The following is a 17,259-nucleotide window of genomic DNA, read 5'->3' on the forward strand; positions in this document are numbered from 1 at the left end:
GACTTAGTACAAACACTACTTAACACACTGACGTTTTCAGTTGTTGCTGTCGTCATTATTCTCATCCTAAATCTAAAACACAGCACTGTACCAGCTACTAGGAAGAAAATCAACTTTATTCTAGCCTAAACCAGGACACTCTGTAATCATCATATCCTTTAGTAATTGTCATCAGTGATTTGATTTCAATGGCAACTGTCTGATTGCCTTGAGATAGTGACTCAGTGATATTTTGTTAATTACTAGTCTGTTGGGTTTTGTATCGGTTTCTTTCATTTGCACCCTTCTATATTTCAGTTTTCTTTTTTCTACTTTAAGCATCCTGTCTGAAAACACTTAGCAGTCCCATTAAGCTGATAAATCCATAGAACAGATAAAATATAAAGGACATATTAAGATGGATGGGGAGCTTAATGGTGAAGCTAAGGAATGATTTTTACCATACAAAGCTGCTAATGGGTTAGTTATTTGCATAGTTTGTGTGAAATTCATTTGACAATATCTAGGAACATGCATAGTCTGCTCTGCAATAAGTGACTAAAGCTTACTTTTCTGTTGGAATTTCAAGAGCTTTCATTTTTATTCTTCCCCACACACCTTAATAACAAGCTTGTATTTATGTTCAATATAATATGCTATTACAGCCCCCACCCCCCAAAAAACCCCAACAAATCTTTTGCCTGATTTGTCTCATCTAAATAAATCTTCACTGTACTCAGGTTTTTCTCAGATCTTTGCAAGAGTCTGTCTTAACTGTTTCAAACAGTTTACTTTCACATGCTGCGTCTGAGGGTACTTGATGTCTTCTCACGCTCATCATTTGTCTGCTGTTAGCGGGGCACTACTGTCTAATAGATACCCTGAGATTTCTTAGTAATTATTGTATTAAATACTAACTGTATGCAGTGAGGATTTTGCTTTTACTATATACCTTCTCCTGATAATGTATCTGTCTGCAGCTTTTGACACTGTAGCAGAAAAAAACACTTAGAAATTTGCTCTGCTTCTATTTCTGTGGAAGTAGATCTCAGATGACAAGAACAAGCAGCAGGATTCAGAGTGGTTTGTGGAATATTGAGAATGATTATCCTTAAATGCATTACCCTACATAAGTATGGTAATACTTCCTTCAACTGCATGTCCATTAGAAGTAGGAAGCGAGATTTTTCTAAATGAGTTCACAAACTTTAGCATTAAGGGGTTTCTGAAAACTACTGTTTCAATTGCAGATAAGATGAAGGATCACTTCTCTGTTTTGGAACAATTGTAAAAAAATTTTCTGTGGAAATAAAAACTTGGATTTTCTGAGTCTGGGGAAAAAGAAAGCATCTTCCCTATGCCTCTCTGAAAATCTCAGCTGTGTTATTTAGAGAGAGGGTACTTCTGTAGGAGGACTACCAAATTTACCTTTATCTGATTTGCCATAAGCTACATTGTGTTGAATGTGGATGTTTGGGTGTGGGGGAGGAGGAAGAGATTAAATTTGACACCGCAGTTGTCTCCAGACTAATAAGCACCACTGTGGAGCTAGAATTGTTCATAAAAAGTACTGGCCAAGGAGTGCTGGGGGATATCTGGAATGCTTGGAACATTTCTCCTCTGTTATTACAAGGGATAATAGTAGAAATTCTGCTCGGGGGCTTCATCTCTTTGGAAGGTAGAGACCTTTGGAGGGAGATGCAGCTTTCTGAGCCAGCTATGGTGCTTTTATCTCAAGACCAGTGTAATTCACTGTGAGGGTATCGGCTTGTTTGAAAATAAGAAATAAAGCATATAGCTATGTGTTCCTGGTGAAAGTTAATCAGTTTTATTCCCATAAATAGTATGTGTAATAGTCTTTTGCCTTAGCAGTACATCAGCCTTTTTTGTATGTTCTCTGTGTCTTTAGGAGGTCTAAATATCTTGTATTTTTTCATGCTTCCTTATGTGAAATAGAGTTTAAAAACAAATAAAACCAACAAACACACTTTCCAGTAGAAACTTCTGCAGAAAGTCTCTCATCACAATAACCTAGAAATAAGCATAACCCTTCTGTATTTTGGATTGTTTTGTGGTTGTTTTTTTTTCTGTGCTGGGCACTTAAACTTATTTTCATTTGCAGTTTAAGATCCTAAATGTACCAATGTCTTCCCAACTTGCTGCAAACCATTGGAACCAACAGCAAGCTGAACAGGAGGAGAGAATGAGGATGAAAAAGCTCACTTTGGATATCAATGAACGGCAAGAGCAAGAGGACTACCAGGGTAAGAAAATCACCAAGTATTTTTTATTTTCAGAGGAACTTTCATGGATCTACAGAAAATATTATTTGTGATAATTAGCAGTTCAAGTTCTAAACATTGATTTGCAATGCTTCATGGGAAACCTGTATTTTAGTTTCAGTCATTCATTATTTTTACTCCGTGGTCTCTGTACTTGAAGTTTTTATAGCTCTTCCATGAAAGGAAGTTTTCAAGTGGGCCTCAAATCTCAGCATTCCCATTTATTTTGGGAAAGGGGAAGAACTGAGACTGTTTCCTTAAAAATAAGATAACACAAAATTAATCTGATGTTTGTGGCATTGTCTCCATTACTGCAAGACAATTGAGTTGGGTACAAGAGGAATTAATTCTGTGCAACTTAAACTCTGCTTTTTAGATATTCATGGGTATTTTAGATGTTAATAGTATTTAGAATCTTCATCAGGCTCACTAAGACTTGCAAATACTAAGAGGTAACCTTCACCTGAGAAATAAAAACTGTCACCTCAGCTTCATATTGCTAAAGGTTCTAGGAGTGCTACAAATCTGGAGCATAAGAATATATTAACAGAATGAAGGTTTCTTACCAATTACTTTTAAAGATAGGTAAGTCACAGTCAGGCATTTTGGAACCTGGACAGATTGAAGCAAACAGTTAATACAACAGATCATATAGCCCCTAAACTGGTGCACTTGATGTGTTTGGTTGTTGGGTGGTTTCGTTTGTTTTGGTTTTTCAGACTCAACTTTCCTTGGTGTACTCAGATAGTAAACAAAGCCAGACCAATAGAACTGATGGTATTCAGTTATTAGGTTAGTATTTCCATTTAACTTCTCCAAAGTTCTTGCTCTATTTTTTTTTAAAGATGTTGCAGGCTGGTGGTAATCACAGTATAAGTAGTTAATTAGCAGGAAATCTCATTTAAGGTATTTAGTGAAAGGTCATTATTCATCAAGAAATAGCAAATTTAAATTAAAGCAGCTCTAATTCTAAAAACACTATGGAATCTAACATTCCTTTCGGAACTTTGATAGTACAAGAAGTAAACTTGTAATTGTAAAAAGGAGTATTTTTCCAAAGTGAGTACCTACAGAGCTCTGAAATGGTAACGCAATATATTCTTAGTATTAAACATCATAATCAGCTTTAAAAACTTCTTTTCTGAGACCCTCCCCTGTTATAAAGCCCACTTATGAAAAAGCAAGAGAAACAGTAGACTCTAGAATTAGACATTTAAGTGCTTTCCTCAGACTTTTTGTGGGTTTTTCCTCATTAATGGTATTTCTGATATCTTTACTGGTTGGGGCATTTGGGTTTTTATGCCTCGTCATATGACTTTGTCAGTATCTTTAAAATCAGTCTGTTTAATGTAGGATTTTATTGTGAGCAGTTGTGCTTCTTATTCAAAAAAGTATCACATTGATTTTGTCCAAGAGAAATGAATCGGACAACTGATACCAATTGATAACTAGTAATAGGCTTTTTTTTACTTTCTCATAGATTTTCTAGGTGTGTATAAAGCACTAATACAGGAGGAAAATCAACACAGAAGAAAGAGGGTTTTCCGTAATTCACATCCATTTTTAAAACACCTGTTGACTCTTTTTATTAACCTGGGTAATATACACAGTTAAACCAAACTAAAAAGGACCTTTTATTCAGGTTAAGTTAAACAGGCCGAATTACATTCCTCTTTGGAACTATTTTTTTTATGTAGATTTGTGCAGTTGATTGTTACTGAAAAGAGTCAGCTTGCCTGTAACAAGTTGGTACGTACCCATTGAAAGAAAGAGTTGGTTTTAAATTTCTGTTTCAGCCTTTGAAGTTACCAAGGGAGGAATAAGTCTCAAAATTTCTGGAAGAATGCCTCAGGATTGTCCTAACATTGGCATGTACATTTGTGGGTTGTTTTCATCTGTACAGGGTAGCTAACAGATGAAAGTTCACTGATGTACTTCAAAGTAGTATCAGATAATTATTTAATACTTCAGCAATGTTTACTAGTATTACAAACGTTTTTAATTTAAAGAAGTATTAAGAACTGGGTGACTCTCTAATTTAGACTGGTGTTTTCCTGCGTAGATTATTTTTTTTCTTCACTAAAACCAAAGATGAGTGACATGCCTTTGGCCTAGCTAATACATTGTGCTCCCATGACATTTCTTCCTTCTGTTACCTTCCCAATTACTCAACTTCTCAGTTACTAGCTTTTCAAAAACCCCAATATTTTTTCACCTACAACGTGGAAAACAGGAGAGACAGGCATGCACACACGTGCTTGTTCATTGCTTGCTTCTAGCACCTGGCTGGCAATGTACCATAATCTCTTCTTATTTTCTTCCTGGGTCTTGTCATTGCCAACAGAGATCTCTCCTGGCATACAGAATTGTTTTGAAGGATGCCATTTCATGATGTTTACAAAAATGGACTGTCAGTGTGTTGAATGGCTTTCTTTGCCTTTTCCAGGTGTTGATAGAGGAGTATACAGAGCGTGAATACATGTTTTATTAACTCTTGATACCAATATTGTATATTAAATCATTCATAGTTTCCCAGTTTCTCAAAGATTGGGTGGATACCTTGCTGAAAGCTTCATGTGCATTTTGTAAATGGTGAGAGAATCTCATTAGTCTCTAGTTTTGCCCTGTGCAAGTCATTGTGAGAGTAGTGGAAGTTTGTTTCTAGCAGATGATGGGTATGTGTCTCCAGTGAGATTACCAGAGATTAGGGAACCAGACAGCAGACTTTCAAACATAATCTGCTTAACAGCTTATTCCTCTTTTCCCCTTCATTTATTCCATCTGTCTGTTTGCTGAGTAATGTAGATTCTTGCACAGGTGGACTGTCGGAAATACTTTCCATTAGATGTACTAACATACAGGCAGAGGTTATGTGGAGGTTCCTATGATGTATTTGTAATTATATTGGGTACTTAATAACCATTAACTTAGCCTGGTAAAGAGAATTTTTTATTATTTAAAAAATGAAATTAAATTTTAGAAATTAAGTTTTACCGAATGCCAAAATACAGTACTTAACCTAGCTTGAACTGCCCAAAAGTTGTATGTCCAGTGCTAAACTGGTTAGTGTAGGCTTCTTTCTGCACCCACCTATTTTTTTCCCACTGATAATAAAGTGAAAAACTCCATCCATGGGACAGCTGGTGTAATGTAGGTCAGCTGAGTCACTCTCTTCAGGTGCCTGTCTGCTCTGTAAAAGGATCCTATTATGGTTAGCTTAGACTTAAATACCTGACTTCTCAATGCCTAATTTTAGGACAGGTTTCTTGCTGGGTCTTTAATTGGCAGCAACATTGTCCAATTGTTACTATTTCAGGGTAGTTTAATGTTGTGGCTTCTCATACTGCTGTGAAGCTTTGTCCCTGATCATTGATAAAGAAAGTGGTGGTTGATATGCTTAGAAAGAAAAGGTCACAGCTCCTTTCTTTAAGCACCTCTGATGAAAACCATTGCTGGCAGTTCCTTCTGTAAGAACATCTGGAAATGCAAGTTCATATTACCGGGTAGCTTGGATTTGTCAAAGCTGTCTATGCAATTTAGTAACTTTTTTAAAAATAGCTATTGTGGAATAACTTGAGGAGTGTTAACCCTAAAGTATAGCAAAGTGTAAATAAGGTGTCTCTTTTACTACATGTCAGTGAAATGTGCTTGTGTAAATTCCTCTTTAAAAAGATGCATAGATAAACGTATTTAACTTTCTTCTGTACAAAATTACAGAAATGTTGCAGTCTCTGGCACAGCGTCCAGCTCCAGCAAATACTAATCGTGAACGGCGGCCTCGTTACCAGCATCCGAAGGGAGCACCTAATGCAGATCTAATCTTTAAAACTGGTGGGAGGTAGGACAATCTTCCTTTAAATGTGGTAATTCTGGTTCTAGGCAAGTAATTAGCTTCATAATTGAAAGAGATAATGATCTGTGTAGTGCAAGTGCATTTGTTAGTAGTTTCCATTCTAAAGTATTCTGTTAAAATACGGAGCAGTGTTTTGTGCTTCTAACACAGCGTCCATAAATACATCCTTGACAGAGGCTTGGAAGCCAGAGGATTATTTTTTCAGTTCTGAAATGGCTGGTAGTCTGAGCCTCTTTTTATAGGGGAAAAGATGCAAGTTGATTTCTCAATGAGAGGGGGCAGAGGATACTCAAAAATATCTAGAGAAATTCTGTTGTGCTCTTTCAGTTTGGTGAATTTGTGAGCTATACCTCTGTATTTGAAGCCCTGAATGGAAAGAAAATAAAGGTGGGGAGGGGGGAGGAGAACCTTTGATTTATGGTGTGCAAGAGCATACCAAAAGCAGTATTAACATGAAAAGAGCCATTCTGGATTGCCTAATAGTCATTCTACAGCTTTAATATATCTCCATGTGTCTCTTCTCACTTGGAGTAAGCTTGAGAATAAACCATTAAATTAACCCTGCAGCGCAAATTTGAATAGACAGAGTTTCAGGTGAAATGCAGATGGCTTTCATGTTTCTCTTTTCTTTGCAAGTTAATTTTGGAGGTGGATAGATGGGAGCAGCAAGTGGGAAGGGAGAGTTTACCTGCTAATGGGTCTGTCTTTCTAAACTAGAAATAAGCTAATGTAATAATCCTATGTTACAGTAACACTACCAACTTGTTTCTGATATGTCTTTATAGGCATTTTATAACTTCCTGATGGTCAGTCACTCCACTGAGATCCTATACAGATACTGCTTGTATAAAAAAAAAAAACTCTTTTGAAAACAGACTGCATTTTAAAGTAATTTTTTTTTTTTTTAATTAACCAGATATAACTCAATAAAATGAGCAGTGCTGTGTGTTTAGCTTTTTTGTATCACTGGCCTAATACTGTCATAGAAATACAAACTATTCAGTTACAGTGAATTGCTGTAATGCTTGCAGGTGTTTCATAAACAACTGGTCATTTCTCCCAAGTGCTTTGCAACATGTATGAGGAGCACACTGCAGTTATTCTTTAAACATAGCAGCCAGACCAGTAGATGTGATATTTGCAGATTTTTTTAATGTGGTTCTCTTGAAAGCTTTTTATTTTCAAGTGTTTTAGGGAAAATGTAGTTTAGGACTTTGCTGTAAACTAGGTCAGACATTGTCCAGTGAACGGTTTAAGTAGTGTTTTCTTGTTCAAATAACTGAGCCATGCACTTGCAATTCCCATGTAGTTTTGTATTATGTAATTTCCTCTTTGTTCCTTTTAATCTGTAAGCTCCTTAGAGCAGGGACCAAGAAGTTTGTTTCAGCAGGCATATTTTATTTGTTGTATAGTGCAATGCTCAGGCTTGCAGTCATGCCTCAGTTGAGCCATCTTAGCCTGTAGTAAGGGAATGTTATTTTTCTTAACCCCCACTGAAAGATATTTAAGCAGAGATTTATTTTACTGGAGATTGTGGGTCCACCAATGGCTTACCACTTCTGTTATAGATTGTCTCTCGCCTATGTTTTTAGAGCTTCTGATTTATAGCGTATATTGAAGATTGTCTTCTGACTTTGAAGGGTGAACAGCAGTCTCTATGCCCAGACTACCCTCATGTTTTAGTTAAGAAGTTACCCCATGGACTCTGAGGACACTAGAGTATCTGCCTATTTGCTGAGAGCAAATGGGAACTGAGCTATTAATTTTAGTACCTGTTTGGAGAAGTTTTTGCTTTCCTACATGATAGAACCAGTTTGTGTAATTACAGATGTTATCGCTTATGTGATGAGTGAGCTGAGTTGGGTTGTTTCTTCTTTGTGTATGAAGATGACTGATATATTATTTTCTTGCAATAGTAATTCAAATTTATTGGAAATAATATAATGTATGCTACTTTCTTTAAGGTATGCAACTTTTTATTTTAAATTTCCTGAGGTTAGAGATAATCTGAGCAAGTAAATCTCCTGGTTGATGCCATTGTAACGTACAATCTGACAGGTTCTGATAAGGTTGGGATGAGGACTTAATTGCATTTCAAGTAGTGTTAAGAGTAGAGGAATCGATTTGGTGTTTTTACCTTTACTTTTGTGTTGCTAAACATGTCTGAAGCACCATGTTTCAAACATCTTTCAGAAAGTTGAATCCAAAGCTGCCTATCATAAGGGATGATTCAAAAATTAATGAAGGCAGCACTGGGTTCTGTTGTATGTTTTTGGCCTTGAACAACTGGATCTTGCTTTGCAGTTAGCCCTGCTGTCACAGCAGGATCTGGATTAGATGACTTCCATAGGGCCCTTTGAACCTAAATTTTTCTGTGATTCTGTTTTGGTCTAGTGGGGTGCTAAACCAAAACAAACCAAAAAAAACCAAAACCACCCACAAATGTGTCACCTCTTTTGCCTGTGATAAACCCACAGTAAATGGAAGAATGAATTAGTGGCTGTGGCGATGCAGCATGCATTTTCTTTAAAAAAAAGAGAGAAATCTTTTGCAGTGTTTACTTGTTATCTATTAATGTCCTTTTTCTGTATTGAATTAAATGAGATTTACAGGCTTTGTCAGATTTCTTATTATTTAATGTGCGCAAAATGCTGGATCAAAAATTGGAGTTTATTGCTGTTTATTTGTAATCGCCTGCTTGTATAGCCTCAGGTTTTAAGGCCTGCTCATCCTGCAAGGAGGAGATTGTTTTTGGGACTTGTACATTTAACGCTTACTGGTCTTAAAGATAATGTACTGTGACTCCATTAAAAGTAGGGTTCCTTGATTTGCTTCAGCAGAACTGGGAAGGCAACAGTTTTCACTCTTGCCTCCAGTTCCATAGCATTTATGTATTAAAAGAGGACTTTGGCTATCAAGCTGTTAAACTGATACCTTCAGGAAACACGAGATTTACAAAAGTAACTTTTTTCAGTGATGGGATTGTCATGAAAATATTATTTTACAGTTCTGGAGAACAGTTTCTCACTTCAAAAAAGTGTTTTTCCTGTGTTTAAAGAGGATTGAGATCTATTAAATGGCTTGCTTATAAGGTGAAATGTAAATAACCATATTTTATGAAATCTATTTAAAAACATTGATTCCCAAGAAAGAAAAAAAGAACTTAAGTGAGAAATTTTGACTATAGAGAAGTGGACCTTACCAAGTTTAACTTGTTAAACCTCTCCTTATTAAAAGCAATAACCTCAAAACTTACTGCTGTTTTGAAAGTATAGTAAAGAAAGAGGACCTGTCTGTGTCAAAAGGCCCATTGGGATGCAGATGTTAACTGACAAATTAAATCATATTCAAGTTAATTGGTAATTTCATGTCTCCTATTTGCATCTGACTCTTATTTCTCTTTAACCCATTTAATAAAGAAAAATGAAGCATAAAGGTAATAACAGGATGCTAGGATTTTATTAGCTAAATATTCTCATAATAAAGAGTATTTAATGCTGGAAAATCGGAGTATAGATAATAAGGAAAAATGTCAATTTAACAGGAAATCCTGTTTCAGCTACTGGACAAACACATTTCATACATCACCTGCTATATAGTTGATGTATTGACCAATATTATATTTTGAAGCTTTGAATTCACTTCTGACTGACATACCAGAAGTCTTGGGCAGCCTAAATCAATTTCTCTGTTAGCCTCAGCCTAGCTGATTGTCACAGACTATCATTGCCATTTTCTCAAAGCAGATAGACTTTTGGGTGTTGGTGTGGCACTGTCTTGAACTGACAAATCTATCCCTTGGTTCATCATGCTGCTTTTGAAATCTTTAGTTGTCATTTTCAACGATCTCTTGTATTCTTTTCAAAAAAAATTGAGAGGCCATTAGTTTAGCAGTAATATTTTACAGTTGCTTCAGAGATTTTTATGATGAAATGGTTCCCATCTTCACTTTCTAGATATAAATACTAAAAAATTCAGTGCTTTATTTGTGTGCTAGCTTAGTTCACCTTTTTCTCCAGTATTTTAATCTTGACCTTTTCTTAGTTGTCATTCTTGATTCTGTACTACATTCTTTTCCCCAATACATACACATGCTAGTGTAGCCTTCCATGAAAACCACTGAAACTCAGCAGAGAAATTCCAACCTCTCTTTTCAGCTGTTTTATGGGAGGAAAGCCCAGGTTAGGAATATGAAGGGGGGCGGGGGGGGGAGGTGTCCAAAACCTGCAGCTTCTTTTGGTGGACTGCACTGGAATTGAATAGGAAAGAATAAGAAAAGCCAGCTCCTCAGGTGTTTTGTCTATGGTGCTTGTGGGGCTCTGCAATTGTAGGTGCAAGTCTAACCCATACAGCAAAGGTGAAGAGAGACCTGATCACAGTTATAGTTTAGAGGGAAATGAATGCAAGATTTTAGTTATTAGTATACTCATTTATAAAGACTCTTTGTTTAAACAAGTTGTTTCAATACAAAATAATAAGAAAACCCCCTGCAGCTTTGTAGCCCTCTGGAAACTACCTACCAATCCTCAAACACCTTCCTGATAAGAGCCCACTTTGCATGCTATGACTTTGACTTGATTTTGTCAGAATACTTTGCTTTTGCACAGCTTAAGATTCTCTTACTTAGGTGAGTCTAGGTTTTGTGGATTATTTGAATCTGTGGTGTTTACAGTATGGAAGTTGATAATTCAGATTCGTTAGGAAATGACCAGGGCACCTTAGTATTTTATTAGTCCAGAAACACATGTTCTGAAATGTGATTGTTCCAGAGAATATATTCTTGCAAAGCTAAATTGATAATAGCTATTTAAATCTAGTGCTACACTTTTTTCAATACAAAATGGCTATGTTAACATTCTACAGAATGTAATTTCCAATTTTGCTGTCGACGACTTAGTCACCCCAGCAGTAGTAATGTGTTCAGAATGACTCTAAACACCTTTACATTTGTTGAAATTTCTCTCCAGCCCCTATTAAGGTACAATATGTCTGTAATCTCTGTTACTGCATTCGTTATGGTGGAATCAAGTCACCTCATGGTCTGATACATAAACACACACACTCCCATGTGGAAGACAAGTGATATTTTGTCCAATTCCATAGATCTATGAAACAAGAAAGAAGCTGTGGCATGAGAGGTACTTGAATTTAAGTTTCCCAGAACTTAAGTTGGTACTCTCCAGTATTTTTCTTCTCTTGCCAGTATACAGGAATATATACATACTGTTAATTCTCAAAGGCCACTTTTGTGGGAGGAGAGCTGAAAGCAAAGATCGGTCTCTGTAAATTATCTCTGCTGTTCATGCAGGCAACAGTTCAGAGCAGGAGTTTGAACTTCAGATGCTGTTTCCTCTTTAAGAACTGGCCTCCCCCTCTAAAGCTCATGCATCTGAAAGCAAGAAAACGCATTCAGCAGAATAAGGCACACACAGAACTGTTCATGAAGGAGCATTATATTTAAAACAGAAAAATAAATTCCAGGTGTTCATTGTGTTTCTATTTCATGTTCCTGTTCTTGGTTGATGTGATTAGGGGAGAGAGAACAGGGATCACCAAAGCTGAGATTAGTCATGAAAAGCAAAGCAGCAAGTGAGTTTTGAGAGGAGGTGTTTGGATGAGAAGGAAGGTTCCTGAAATTTGTGAAGAAATACATTACTCCAGAAGTGCATAGAGTATTGTGGATTGATGGAGGGACATGAAGGTATTAGGGAGAAGCGTGAAATTTAATTTCAAAGATCTCACAAGTTAAGAAATACTCAGAATTTTTTTGATGTCAACAATGTGCAGAAGGGACTTGATTTCATACATTGTCCTGGGCATGTTTCAATTTAAGCCATAATGTTTTCTTGCTGACTTAGTTCTCCCAACTTCACACCTGCAATGGATTTGTGATTATTTGATAGCCTATACTATGTATAATGTTTCTGTGCATCTTTACATGTTCCAGTTTTCTACTGTAGCCATAGTTAGGTAAAAGTGTATCGGTGTGTTTCTCTAGCACATGGAGTATGTAGGCAGTATTAATACTTAAGCAGTGGTGTTGAAAAGATGACTATAAGATTTTTATACAAATTAATTACTGTGTTGATAGTAGGGAAGGGAAGTGGGGGGAGTTGTTGCAAAAAATTGATTCATTTTACACATACAGTTCAAGATGTCTTTAATTACAGCTACTGCAAAGTTTGATCTTGCCAAATACGGGGTTGGATCAAGTTTACTAATTTGGAGAGAAATGTTGTGTGAAATACCTCTTTTTGGAAGAACTGCTGCTAAGATTTTTACCAGCAGCATCTTGCCCTAAACCACTGAAACACTGCGTACTCTGCCTTATCTGCCACCAACATGCCATGGCAGCTGCTGTTTTGGATGAGAGTAGTTTTTATGAAGTTAGAGACATGCAGCTAGTCCTAGCCCTTCTCCTTCCCTCCCCACCAATGGTAGAATTAATTTTTTAAAGGAGATGGAGAGGTAAAAGCACAATTCTGCAATTCATTGATGTTTGAAGTTTCTTCTCAGTTGTAACATTCTGCAAATGAAATCTCATTCTACTAAATATGTTAAAATTATAGTTCCTTTCTTTTGCAACCACATAACCGATGTTCCTGATATTGAGTGTGCCACAAAGATTGGAATGTTGTCTTACACAACACTAAAAGATGGTTAAAACCAAGTAAGAGAAGTGATGCTGCAGTAAGTTCTAGTGATGCATCAGCTCAGTACTTCCTGACAAAAATATACAGTGTTTATGTAAAATACACAGATAGTGGATAACAAAACAAAGCAATACATAAGAATACAGAATTACTGTGAAAGTTTTATCTGGTACAAGAAATACAAAAGTTACTGTGTCCAGTTTAACATACTTGTAATATTTTTCTTGCAAGATTTTCAGTAAAAACTAGGTTTAGATTAAATTACTGTTCAGCAAATGCGTGAGGTTTGTGCACTAATGTAAAGAAACATGAACTGTTTTGATTACATGGTAAAAGACTTGGGTGTGTAGCCCTGGAGTTTTTGTGTAATTGTAGATGTCTGATTTTCACTTTGTTTTGTACTACTAAATCTTAATTTGCAGTCTGCAAAGCAACTGAAAACCAGCCCGGATACAGTAGCTTGACAGTTGTGCTGAAGTTAGTGATATTAAATTAGCATTACTGCTGGATTACTCTGGTCTTGTTGAATCACATGTCTGCAAATTGGTGTAGTTTTTCAATCCATACTTGTGTTCGTAAGAGAATTAAATGTGGCTTTTTCTGGGTAGAGACGTGTTTTTCATGAACAAGGGGTGGTCAGAGATTTTGATACAACTGTCAATTCTCTAAAAATGTTCTAAACAACTATCTGACTCTAGAAAGCCCTCTAGCATTTCTGCAGTGCTTCTAAACATGACGAAACTGCACAAAAAATGAATGCTGTTTAAAACCAATTGTATTTCAACAAATTCACAAATTAGCTGTGCACTTAAGTAGCTTAGCATCTCATCTGGGAGGATAAGGCCGCTGTCTATTTCTGAACAATTTTAGATTTATCTGCTGAGATTGCATAGGGGACTTTTTCTGATATAGATTATGTACCTTCTTTTGTCTGATGTGGTCTTTTTTAAAATTTGTGCAGATAATAGAAATATGTAACTTTAATATATAGAGGTTAAACGGGTATCAAAATCACTAGCAGCTGATTCCAGTGGTTGCTAACCCACACGGTATTGAATATCTCACATTAAACTTTTTTTTTCCTTTCTGTTCTTAGGAGACGTTGATCCAGCAGCAAGTGTCATTTCATTAGGTCCTGTATCTCTGATGTTGTGGATAGTGGAGTCCTCCAGCGATTAAATGAGAGCAGTGGACACATCTCAGCATGTCAGTCTAGAGCGTTCAAAATCGAAACCTGGGACAGGCTGGGGCCGTGGGGCAGAAATAACAGCCTCCCTTCTTCCCCCCTCAACCCCACAGAGAACAAGTGGAAGCTTCCAGTCTGGCCTACCAAAAAAAAAAAAAGAAAAAAAAAAAAAAGCTTTTTGTTATGGGAACTGCGTTGAGGGTTAATTTTCTCATAAGAGCAGAAGTAAATGAATGAGATGGTTAACTTAACCAGTGAGCAGCTTGGCGAAAACAAAGACCAACCTGAAATTCAGATGGATTACACTGGAATGGAAAAGGTCTTTGACAGCTCAGTGTGTGGGAGAACAAAGTTCTAAATGACGCAAGTTACGTTATCTCTGAATCGAGCATTTTGTGTTGGAAGGGTATTCTTTGGGGGCTGCAAGTCTATAGTAGAAAAACATAGAGCAAACAGTGAAATCTAAAAGAAAACCCTGACAAGTGGGATAACTTCTTCTCAAACACTCCTCAGCGAGAAGGTTTTTGGTTAAGGAATAGCCTTTTGCTGCCAGACAAGCAAGAAAGAGAGGGTGGGGAGTGGGGAGGGGTGAAAAACTTGAGAGCCAAGGAGGCAAAATGTCTGTTAAGGTTTAAAATAGAATGTGAAGTTGATTAACACAGGGTGTTGACTCGTACTGCTTGGAACAGCCTGACACCAGCCTAAGGACAGGGATATAGTTGAGCCCATTGTATGTATCATTGAAAACCAAAATGTGCCAGTCAGCATAACAGGAGGATGTCAAGGAGTGGATCCAAATATTTTGTTGATCTTCATGGGTTGATAAGCCTCTGTGTCTATTGAAACAAAAAAAAAAAAGTTAAAAAAAAAAAAAAAGAAAAAAGATTTAAGTCTGGAAACAGGTAGAATTTTTTTTTTTAAGTAGAAATGAGGTTTCTTGTTCTGTTTCTGACAATCTGTTATTTATTAGCATAGGTTTTTGTTTGCTTTCAGGTAGAGGGTAGTTAATTGAGTTAAAGAGCTCATCTGTATGTTACTACTAATTCTTTTTTCTAGCTCTTTTAAAATCCTTTTTACCACTGGTTTTGGTTTCTGCATGTAGGAAGAGAGACTTGTAAAATTGTAACATTTCATACAGAAATGCCGCCCGATCTTCACCAGCTTCAGAAATCTGACCTTTGCCAATGCTGCAATAAAGTGTTGTAATTTAGAATTGGTGTCTGTCTGTTTACATTGAGTTTGTTCTTCTGAAATGATGTTTTGAAGAGTTTGTGGTATGTCATGGGGCTGTAGCTCAGGCAGCGCTTCGTACAAGCTACGTAAGAATAGATGGGATTTTATCGAAGCAAGAGGACTCCTGCACCAAAAAACATACTTGAAGCATGCTTAGTAAATGCAAAGATTTTCTTGCCGTTTAGCAAGGAGTTCTGAAACCGAGATCATCATTTCACATAACATAAACTGTCAGATGCAGACAGTGGCTCTGAAAGAAGCGACTTCAGCACCACCTCATCTGCAGCAGCGTCCTCTTGCCCCCTTTGTGTTGTGCAGACCCAGGGCTTGGGCAGCCGCGTGGGGAACCGAACCGAACAACTGGCCCGAGGTAAGTCAAGCAGTGATGCTTTGGAGAGAAGTCGTCAGGTTTTTACAATATACCCACTTAAAGTTATGTTCTTTAATCACAGAATTGAACATTGAGAGTGGAAAACTGCAAGCGCAGCTCTAGGTCTGCTCCTTTCATTCACGAGCTGTAACAGCAGTCAGGGATTGAGAAGTGCTGGAATCGTTGGAGCACGTTTTCCCCAAGGACTTCGCTGGTCAGGCTGGTGGTAGGCAACTTCCAGTTTGCAGAGTGGGCTGTGAAGTTTTTACAACATCGCACATACATGTGTTTCTCCAGATTTCTGCCAGATCTCATTTTGTAAGGAGGCAAGTATCCTGAAAGTGTGCAGTCGCCCAAAAAACCCCTGTGTCTTCACAATCGTCTTCAGGTACAGTTGTCTGTGCTCAGAGAAGGTATTGTCCGTTGCAGGAAGACCAGGTCTTGTGTTTCAAGTCTTGTGTGACTCCTCATGTCAGTTTTTTCCACATAAAATTTATGGGTACGTTTATTAATCACATTTGTAACTCTGAGATCTTCCAGGAATGTCTCTACAGCATATGACCATATCCATTGGTCAAATCTAATTTCCATTTCCCTGATGAAAAATGCCTGCCAATTCCTAATAGCAAATTAAGCATCTAATTGTGGTTCAAACTAAAGTCAACTTCCTTTTCTCAACATGCTGCTTAGTTTCAAAAGAACTTAATTTATCCAAATTGGGTAACTGCATAAAAATAAAATGTGAATTCACATTAGCTCTATTTTGTATGTGTCAATCTAATGCCTTGGATGGAATTTGGGTCAATGGAAATATCTTTATAAAATTATTTGCTGAAAATAGTTTGGGGTCAGCTGGGGATTTCCCTGACTTCAGGCTGAAACCACAAAACAATTCAGTGAAAACTTTTGAAGTTTAATTTTAAAATAAATTATTCTAATGTTACACTGAATAAAAATCTTTCAGCCAAAATCATTGCGAGTGAAACAATTGGGGTTGAACATATACAGCAAAAAAAAAAATTGTTTGCATCCTATTTATTCTTTGCTCTTCTGTTTGCTAGCCCCACAACCTGGTGGTGTGGTTAGGTGCTGTCCTGCTGCTTGCAGAGCAGTTTTGCCACCTGATTCAGGTACAATTTGTTGCTGTAGGGATTGCACAGTTTCCTTTTGTTTTATGTCATTAGAATGCTTTGTCTTCCTTTAAAGAATATTTAATTAAAACAGTTAGGTGAGCAGCCTGCTTTTGATACAGGAACAGGGAAATAACCTGTATTTTGATCAGTGCTTCTCTGTTACATACGAATATTGCTGCTTTATCCAGATTACAGGATGTTTAATTAAGTTATGTCTAATATCATTGCTCCTCTTTTCCTACAGTGCAGTGACCGCAGGTGCGATGGGTCACTGGGGAAATCATGCCAAATTCAAGCTGTGGCATCGTTTGATGGGAGAGAGGATGTTTCTCAAGCGATGCTAGCCAAAGGCGCTCTTGCAAAGAGCATTTCTAAAGCAGCGTTCCCGAGCACGCATGGAAGTAGTTAAATCTGGGAAAATGTACGTAGATGAAGGAGAAATTGTTTCATGTCCTTGATTGTGTAAAGGATTTTTGTTATCTTATCGTTCTCTGGAAAGAATTTGGACTAAAGTCAGGTCCAGGCATTTGAAGTTGAGGCTTCGCTGACGTGAGGCTCGTTGAGCTGGCT

The 17,259-nt window shown here is 37.1% G+C and overlaps 1 protein-coding gene across 3 annotated transcripts in view; it reads left to right on the forward strand.

Moving 5' to 3' along the window:
- The window catches only part of UPF2 (UPF2 regulator of nonsense transcripts homolog (yeast)), a 65,903-nt gene extending 51,792 nt beyond the window's left edge, over window positions 1-14,111 (forward strand). For all 3 annotated transcript variants that reach the window (XM_010580991.1, XM_010580990.1, XM_010580992.1), the window contains 3 exons: window positions 2,102-2,243; window positions 5,979-6,099; window positions 13,864-14,111. In XM_010580991.1, the coding sequence (XP_010579293.1) occupies window positions 2,102-2,243; window positions 5,979-6,099; window positions 13,864-13,873 (273 nt within the window). In that variant the 3' untranslated portion in view covers window positions 13,874-14,111. The remainder of the gene's footprint in view (window positions 1-2,101; window positions 2,244-5,978; window positions 6,100-13,863) is intronic.
- Window positions 14,112-17,259: the final 3,148 nt, after the last annotated feature.

The sequence above is a fragment of the Haliaeetus leucocephalus genome, unplaced genomic scaffold (assembly GCF_000737465.1).
Source record: "Haliaeetus leucocephalus isolate CR32 unplaced genomic scaffold, Haliaeetus_leucocephalus-4.0 Scaffold751, whole genome shotgun sequence".
Lineage (NCBI taxonomy): Eukaryota > Metazoa > Chordata > Aves > Accipitriformes > Accipitridae > Haliaeetus > Haliaeetus leucocephalus.